This window comes from Trichosurus vulpecula, chromosome 7, assembly GCF_011100635.1.
Source record: "Trichosurus vulpecula isolate mTriVul1 chromosome 7, mTriVul1.pri, whole genome shotgun sequence".
Taxonomy (NCBI): domain Eukaryota; kingdom Metazoa; phylum Chordata; class Mammalia; order Diprotodontia; family Phalangeridae; genus Trichosurus; species Trichosurus vulpecula.
The window spans coordinates 224,575,704-224,584,947 of NC_050579.1; the positions used below are offsets into that span (position 1 = coordinate 224,575,704).

At 38.4% G+C, this 9,244-nt stretch overlaps 1 protein-coding gene across 1 annotated transcript in view; it reads right to left on the minus strand.

Annotated features, from left to right (window-relative positions):
* Positions 1-8,711, minus strand: part of HCRTR2 (hypocretin receptor 2) — a 203,731-nt gene extending 195,020 nt beyond the window's left edge. The window contains exon 1 of the mRNA XM_036767743.1: positions 8,489-8,711. Within this exon, the coding sequence (XP_036623638.1) occupies positions 8,489-8,711 (223 nt within the window). The remainder of the gene's footprint in view (positions 1-8,488) is intronic.
* Between the last annotated feature and the right edge of the window lie 533 nt (positions 8,712-9,244).

The following is a 9,244-nucleotide window of genomic DNA, read 5'->3' on the forward strand; positions in this document are numbered from 1 at the left end:
ACACTTAGGCTCAGCAAAGTTTGTATGGATTTGTTAACTTATTGCATATGAGATTAACCTCATTTTTTATTAGAATTTTTTCCAAATGGGTAGATCAGAGAAATGACATACATGTGTTACATTTTTTTTTATTTTTAACAAATATTTAATGTGCATTGGTTCATAATATAATTAGATTAATTCATTACCAACTAAATGACTGCACCCAAAGATTTAAGTTTGGGAAAAGGTACTCAGTGGAGTACCTTAGGCCTCTGACTTTTAATCTAATCCTTTAATATTTTCATTGATTATTTAAAAGAAAACATAATTGTATGTTCATCAAAATTTACAGTGACATAGCTAGGAAACATACTGGCTTACCAATAATGTTACTAGCAATTGCTGTGGAGGTATAAGATCAACAACACCAGCACACAGGAGGGCTGCTAGCACAGATTCTTTGATTTTGCTTTTCTAAGGAAAGCAACTTTAAGAGACTTACAATCTCACTTTAATTAAACATACATTTATCATTCACTTAGTTCAGGGGATTTAGTCAGCACCCTGAACTTCAGAGAAAACACAAACAGAAATTGCAAGCAGGAATTATAGAAACAGATCAAATCAGCAGACAGGGCTTCTAACTGTGTGTCCATAGCAATACATATATAGTTATCAGAGAGAGAAGCACCAACATCTGGGTTTTTAAAGCTGGGGAGGGGGAGGGGTTCTTAACAGCTATTCAGAGTATCAACTGTCCAAATCGCAGGAATGCTCTTCCAATGAGTGAGCCTCAAAGCAAAATGCTAACTTCAGAGTATGTATATACTTCTTCATGGCCAGAGAGTGTCACAACCATGTAACTCAGACTCATGTGGCTTAGGCTTTCTTGTGACTTAATCAGGTCATCAAAGACTCTTGATTCAAAGACTCAATCAAAGGCACTTGATTACCTTAATGCTGAGAAGAACTAGAACTCCAAAAGAAAAAAAGAGCAAAACAAAAGTTCGACTTTGCTTGCCATTACACAAATTGTGAAGATGTTTTGGCATAATAAAAAATAAGTAGATTAAATTTGAATAGTTAATGTAAAACCATACATTTAGGTTCAAAAATTAATTATACAAACAAAAAACTAGATAGAGATTCATACAACTCCCAACTGGGGGCAAGGCTGGGTGATATAGAGGATTAGTTTGAGATGAATCAATAATGTAATGTAACAACACAAAAGATAACATGATATTATATTTCAATAACTCAAATATCTATAATTATGTTGATGTGTGTTCCCCCTACACTGACACAGATTGCAACCACTTTGTCACTTAGCAGATGGACTTAACAGTTGCTATGGAATAAAAATCCATCATCCCATGGACAATTTGTTATTTAAGCTCCTTGATTTAGTAGCAACAATCCTAAGATTGCCTTAATAAACTTACTATATCCAGATTGAGGGAGGTAATAGGTGCGCATAATAGGCCTTGGTCAAATGATATTTGAATTAGACATTCATGTCTGAACACAAGCTTTAAGAAGGAACATTGACAAGCTGGAGCCTACACCTACTGAAGAGGGCAACAAAGATCATGAACAAAATCAATCTGGTGAAGTAGTGGAAAAAACATTGTTTTGGCATCAGAAGACCTGGGGTTGAATGGCACCTTTTCCACTTCCTATTGATATGGACTCAGATGAATCACTTAACTTCTCTAGAGGCTCAGTTTTCTCATCTGTAAAAAGAAGAGGTTGAGATAGATGACCTGGAAAGCTCAGCTCTAAATTTATTCTTCCATGTCATGAATTGATTGAAAGTACTAATATACAAGCTAAACAAAATAAATGAGGCAAACTGTTTCTTGAAATAGTGGAAGAATTGTTGTGTAGGACTAAGATTATTTTTATTTTACATAACTCCAAAGGAAATAACAAGAAATAGTGTAGAAGTTGCCGGGAGATAGAACAACTCGGTGTAAGTAAGGGATTGCTAATAATGAGAATTCCCCAAAGTTATATTTATTATGTTGAAAGGAAGAAAAATCCTGTTATATCAGATTTTCAAGAAAAAGCTGCATGACTATTTTTGGATGCATTGGGCAATTCAAGCTTTAAATTGGGAGGGAACTAGATGACCTTTAAGATTATTTCCAAGATTATATGGTTGCATGATCTCTCTATTTCTAAACTTCTTCACCTTTCCATTCTAATCAATTATGAATACAACTGCCAGACTAATTTGCCTAAAATTCTTCTTTCATCATATTACTCCTGTACTAAAAAAAATGAAATGACTTTCTATTGACTATGAAAATAAAACTCAAAATAGTACTTAATTTGGTATTCAAGGCCCTATATATCATAATACAGTCTATAGTTCTAGTCTCAACAACTAGCCTTCTGCTCCACCCAGACTCTTTCACTTCCAGGAAAATACCATGCGTATTCACAAAACACAAGTTCTTGTTCACGTGATACTCCAAATGCAGTGTTCATTCTCTTTTTTCTTCCCATTTGCCTAAGCACATTCTTACATACACTCACACTGACACACACACACACACACACACACACACACACACACACACACACACAAAATAGCTAGGTGACACAGTGGATAAAGTGCCTGGGCCTGAAGTCAGAAGACTCATCTTTCTGAGTTCAAATCTGGCCTCAGTTACTAGCTATATGACCTGGGGCAAGTACCTTAATCTTATTCACCTCAGTTCTTCATCTGTAAAATGAGCTGAAGAAGGAAATGGCAAACTACTCCAGTATCTTTGTCAAGAAACCCCAAATGGGGTCACAAAGAGTTTGACATGACTAAAATGACAAAACAACAACAAATATATTCATAAGTACATGTATGTGTAATATATGTGCATATATTTTGTGTAGATTATATTATATATATGCATATGCAGTATGTATATATATATATACATATAGTATAATATAATATAGCATCAAATTCTGCCTCTTCCATAAAAAAAACACTCTGATCTCTCCCTTCCATAGGGAATCTTCCTGTCTTTTAACTCAAAGCATTTATAATCTGTTCACTTTTTATGGTACTTATTTACAATTGCATTTTTAAAGTTATATATATTTGCCCTTGTATGATAATTTAATATTTCTATACATTCCTGACTTCCCAGTATTTTGGATAGGAACTACAGTATAATGATTTTCCCAGCAACACCCTTTACAATGTTATCATACAAACATCTTTTCAATATCATTAGCTGAGTGAATGAATGCTGATTGCTACCTAAGTGACCTTGCACAAGTTATTTTACATCTATGGATTCCAGCTCCCTCATCTATAAAATGAGAGTCTTGCATCAAATAATTTCTTTCTCTGAATTATACGAGACTATGATATGAAATGAATGAATCAGTGAATGAATGAGGATTCATGAATGAATGACCCACGCTGCTGTCATTGGCTTCTGGGAATTTTGGGGCTGATTCTAACTGAGTAGATTGAAATACAAAGATATACGTGGAAAGAAAATACAGAGAAAAATTATTATATATACTAAAACACATGCACTTAACATATCACATTATGAAAACATTCTAGACAATATATCAAGTCAAAGACATTGAATAATGATAATGAACCAAAATTCACAGGAAAATATGTTGAAAAAAATGTCTGCAAACAGCCTCACAGCTCTGCTTAAATACATCCTCACTTAGCAAACCATATTACAATTTATAAGCAAAAGGACTGTGTACATGACATTAGCACTAACAGTTTTAAAACTATACTTTTTTCACTCTTGATATAATACAAATTTCTTAGATGTTTGTATTATGCATCAACTCTATGAATAACTCAAACTAATTTCACATTTCTGTTTTTTTATTCTCTCGTTATAAAGTAGGGAAGGGCCAAAGCTAGGTATTCTTTAAGTTTCATTGCAGCTCAAAATCTAAGGTTCCTAAAATATTGTCCTGGTATTACAGAGGGAGAAACCCATACTTGGGGGCAGAAGACATCTGTTCATGTTCTTGTTCTGTAATTGGTTGGTCGTTTGACCTTGGGCAAGCAACTTAACCCCTCAAACTCAGTTTCCTTGTCTGGAAAAAAAAAACATTAACAGTATTTCCACTACTATCCACATAGGGTTGTGTTGAGGACAGTGATTTAAAAATCATAAAGCAATATATTGCAGTATATAAATGTAAGGTATTATCCACCATCATCAAAAGATTTGGAACCAGATGATGAATATTTTTGTCCCTAAGAAGTTCACTGTACAGTCTATCTAACCTGTCATTTTTTGCTGTTAGATCTCCTATCATACATGTCACTTCATCTCTTGCTTTTATACCTTTCTCCTGATGTTCTCTTTGTTTAGAATGAACTAATATCTCATGCCTACCTCTTAGAATCCATTGTTTCCTTGACAACTTAGCTCAAATATCTTTTATATGAAGCCTTTTCTGATATCTTCAAGTTGCTAGCACCCTCTGCAACAAAATTTTAATTGCATTTATTTCCCATATATATGTGTGTGTGTGTGTGTGTGTGTGTGTACATATGTATACACTCACAAGCACACATCTATGTGTGTATTTTTTTCTTTGTGTGTATGTGTAATTATATAAGAATGGATTGCCTTCCTCAGTCAAATGCACACTCCTTGGGGCAGAGACTGTTTCATTTGTATCTTTGGATTCCCACTGCCAGGTATATATTAGGTGCTTTATAAATGTTTTTTTATTGATTGGTTGCTTGATTTACTCATGAAAGTCATCTACTAAGGCATATAGAATCTGTAATCTAATTCCGGTGTAACTGATGAAATTTTAAATCTTTAGTAGCACTGGTATTATTGGTCAAGGTCACACACTGAGGTAAGACTAGAACTCAGGTGTCCTGATTCTCCTCATCTTGAGTATAAGGACAAATAAAATTAAGAGCTGAGATTTAGTGCCTTAAGGTTTTTAAAGTGATTGCATGTATTATCTTAGTTGAACATCATTATTATTCACATTTTAGAGAAGAGGAAACTAAGACTCAGGGAGGTCAATTAACTTTCCTGTAGTCACAAAACTAATAAGTATCAGAGAGAGGTATTTCAGATGCAGACCTTCTTGAATCTAAGTCCAGTACTCGTTCCACTATGACACCTTGACAAAGACTATAGCTGGCATTTTTGTGCCCTCCACAGTTCTGAACACAGTATTAGTGCATGTGGTAATTGTTAATAAATGTTAGTAGAATGAAAAATTGAATGACTCTGCTTCTGTGGTTACCCTTAAAATGGCCTTCTGAGCTGGTAGAGGAGGTGGGAATTTATTTTGTGAAATTGTAGGGCACTCAGAAGGTTCTTCATTGAAAAAAAAGACCAACCTCTCTCTCTACCTAGCCCTATGACTAGCTCTTTAGTGGCTGAAACTCCACAGTTAGAGGCGCATTTTTTTTCCTTTTGCCTGAGAAAGGTAACACATTTAGCCTTATTAGTAATTTACACCTTCATGAGAATGGATTGATTGGATCCTCTGTCTCCTGACAAAAGTTGGGTATAGCAGATGGTGGAGAAAGAAGAGAAATCATAAAGGAACTGAGCTTCTGAGAAGCAGTAATTGGGAGCCTCTGTGAAATGAAGAGACCAATGACAGAATTCATCTGCTTCATTAATAAGCAAAGGTTGGGTCCTGATACACTGTTTTCCCAGTAGAATGTTGTGAAGGAAATGTTTTCTGGAAGATAACATTAAATTAGTGAGTTCGACAAGGCTAAAATTTTCAGAGAACCCAGTCATTTGAAAAAGAAACAGTGAATGGAACGTGAAAAGAGGTTGATTAAATTTTCCTACTATACTGTTATATTTCACTTTCATATCTAATGTTGTCTCTTTATATTGTGTGAATGATGTGCTTTCTTGTCCTGTCACTCTCCTCATAAAATAACTTACACCAGAGGCAAAAAAGAGGCAATTCTCTATCTAATCCATTTTGCAAATTTGACAGTGACATCAAAGAGCAGGAAGTTGCTGGTGAGTAATGACACTGCTCATTTGTTTAAATGTCAAACCTAAACCCCATCAACTTTCAGGGAATAGCTGAGTAAAGAAGAGGTTTCAGCTCGGCTACAGAGGATTTCTGTACTTTTCAGTCAAAAGGAGAATAACTTCAAATATCTTGAGGATAAAATAACTCAAGGTAATTTTTCTTTTTTTCCTCTTTTTCTCCCTCCCTCTCTCCTCTTTCCCTTCCTTTATCATCTTTTTTCCTTCTTCTCTTTTTTCTCTTTCTTCCTTACTTTCTTTTCTTTCTTCTTTTCTCTGTACACAGTTGACCTTTCTTTTCAGCACCTAAGTTTGTGGACAGTGCTCTCTATTCTAACTGATATTTGGAACAGGCAGAATTGCTGTAGCATGCATTCCCTAAGCCTCAAAATCAAAACTTTCCCAGGCATAGAAACATAACATGAAAAGGTAAGAAATCAAGATTTCACTCCTCCCCCCAGGCCTTGAGGAGAGTCAAAGAGGAAGGGTGGTGAAGGGGAGAACTGAGATAGAAAATCAGTTTCCACATAAGTATTAAAACCATAAAGAAAAAGGAAGGAGTTCTCTAAGTAACATCAAAATACTTTTTGATCTTTAGTTGTATCCTTGAAATAGTAAATTCTCAGTGCATATCATTCATATTTCTCAATGGTTAAGTTGTATTGGTGAGGAGATAGCCCAGATATTCAGTGAAAGCCATTCATTGACAATAGCTGCACATGGATATAGGGGAATCCTGGGAACTCATTACTGCATCAGGGAGGTTGTAGAGCCTGAGAGAGAGTGGGGAGCTCCATAAACTCTTTACTTTTATGATGTGTTATCATCATGCAATGATCAAGTGGCATTATACCTAAAACATTGTGATTCTGAAAATGAATGAAAGGAAGATGGGGAGCAGGACAAACATCAGTTCAGTTATATAGTCAGAACTATGACAATGCCCATCTCCATCAGCACTGTAAGTAATCCTATACTAATCCTAAATATATTTGCATCCTCAAAATTCATATAGGTGCATATATATACATATGTATACACAGGTATACTTGCATGTGTTTATATTTGCATGCATACATTAAAAAAGGAAACTGTTTAGCTTGGAGATATACTAAGGACATACCCATGTATCCATAGGTATTCTGCTATGTTTCATAAAATAATAAGCCAGCCCATTCTTTCTAGAGTACTGGACTATCATCTACGTTTGCACATGAATTCTTCACAACCCATGGTTGTCCATTTAGGCACAGAAGGCAACATCAGGTTGGTGCTGAAAACTTGCTGATAGCTCACTGTTCTCAATCTCAGGTCATTCCTGGCTTTTGGCTTCCAATACATTCAACAGCTCACTCTAGCCTGCCTGCCCCTATGTATTCCCTCCCTTTATTTATATTGATTCAGGGGAACCTGTATCTAAATCACCCCTTCTCTTGATTCCATTCTACTTAAGCCTCCCTCCCTTCACCCCTGTCCTGGACATTTGAAATAGCATCCCATTGAATATCTATAGCTCCCTCCCTGAAAGTTCATCTTCAATGTCCTTTTTTTCTTATACCCATCCCCACCCCAATCTCACCTACAATCCAAAGGTTTTCCTCTTTGATATCACAAACACACTCTGCCTCCCACCCCTCACTCCCACCTGCACCAGAATAAGAGAAGAGGAAAAGAAATTATTGTTTTGCTGGCTGCCTCCTTTCCAAGCATCAGGGTCTGTCCTTTCTGATTCCTATATCCTGAACAGTAACTAATACATAGCCAGAACAATATAAAATCTAGACATCTGATAAATCTTTCTAAGAGAGAGGGTTGAGACTTTTTCTCAGAGGCTGCTCCTTTCCCCCCTTTTCTTTCCTAACCCAGTACTGTCCTATTCTTCTGCGGTTTAGTCCTTGAAGGAGACACTCCCTAATATGCACCCCCCCCCCATTATTCCGTCTGGGCAGCTGCTGCTAAGAGCTAGGAAAGGGCAATCTGCCTCGGCAATCGCGTTATGACTTTAGCAGCCCAGATAACCCCTTTCCTTAAGAGGGCAAGTCTGGGCTGTAAGTAGTACATAGCTTTGGTACTCAACCTAACTGGAGAAGTACCCAGCTTCAATAATAATAAGAAGCCTAATTTTCTTCACTAAACAGGGTCCAAATCTTTAGCCACTGAGTCACTTCTCCTTCCACCTCCAGAAGGTTTCATGTTGGGTGGAGGGCAATGAGGTGAGGGATGACGGAGGGATGGGGTGTCGTGGGGTGGGTGTGTGTTGATTTCCCCGTGCACAGCAAGGTAAAGGCAAGATTTCAGTGCAATGCCCCCTGGTTAGTCAAACAGGAAACTTTTTTTTTTCACTAAACTGGAGAAAGCCCGCACTAATACTCAGACCCCTCAGACCCTAGAGAACACATTGGGGGTAAAGGGACCTTTCTCAATCTCTGGCAGAGGGAAGGTGACAGTCCTTTGGAGAGCTGCCCGAGGGGGACACTCACCCAGGACATTGCCAATGAGCGCCACGATGAATACGATGATATAGCCAGCGATCAGAACCCATTCATATTCTTTGGGGTGTAAGTATTCTTTCCACACGTAGCGCAGCAATTCCTCATCGTCATAGAGCGAGAGATTCCCTAAAGGATCCCGAGTCCTGTTGAGCTCCGGACAAGATGACCAGTTCCGACAAGGCGGGGAAGCCTCCAGTTTGGGGCCAGACATCACGGGCTCCGGGTCCAGGGGTTCTCAGTGCTGCAGGCTTGGTTTCCTCTTCTCTACCTGCTCCATGGGCGCTCCGGGTTCACGGCGGGGGGGGGGGGGGGGGGGGGGGGAGAGGCTGAGCGAGGGTAAGGGAGAGGGAGGCGAAAGGAAGCAAATGACGTGAAAACTTCCCGAGCCAATGCCACTCCGAGACTTTGCCTGGGGAACTTCTCCTCCCGCCACCCTCCTCTGCCTCTGCTGTGTTGGTTTTCCAGACGGGTTTGCGCCCGAGCACGGAGGCAGCAGAGGGAACAGGGAGCCAGCATTCAAGGCTGCAGCAGTGACACTAGGAGGAGCAGAACGCAAGCACAGCCCAGACTGAAAGAAGACCATTCCAGCACCGAGTCCTCAGCGCCCCCAGCCTCCGGCATGCTCCCTTGAGGAGAGGGGAGGGGTAGGAAGGGAGCTGGGGAAACAAAATAGAAGCGAGAGGCAATTGCAGTGATCCGAGCCTAATTCTCTTTCGGAAATTTAACATCTACTTTACTCTACCC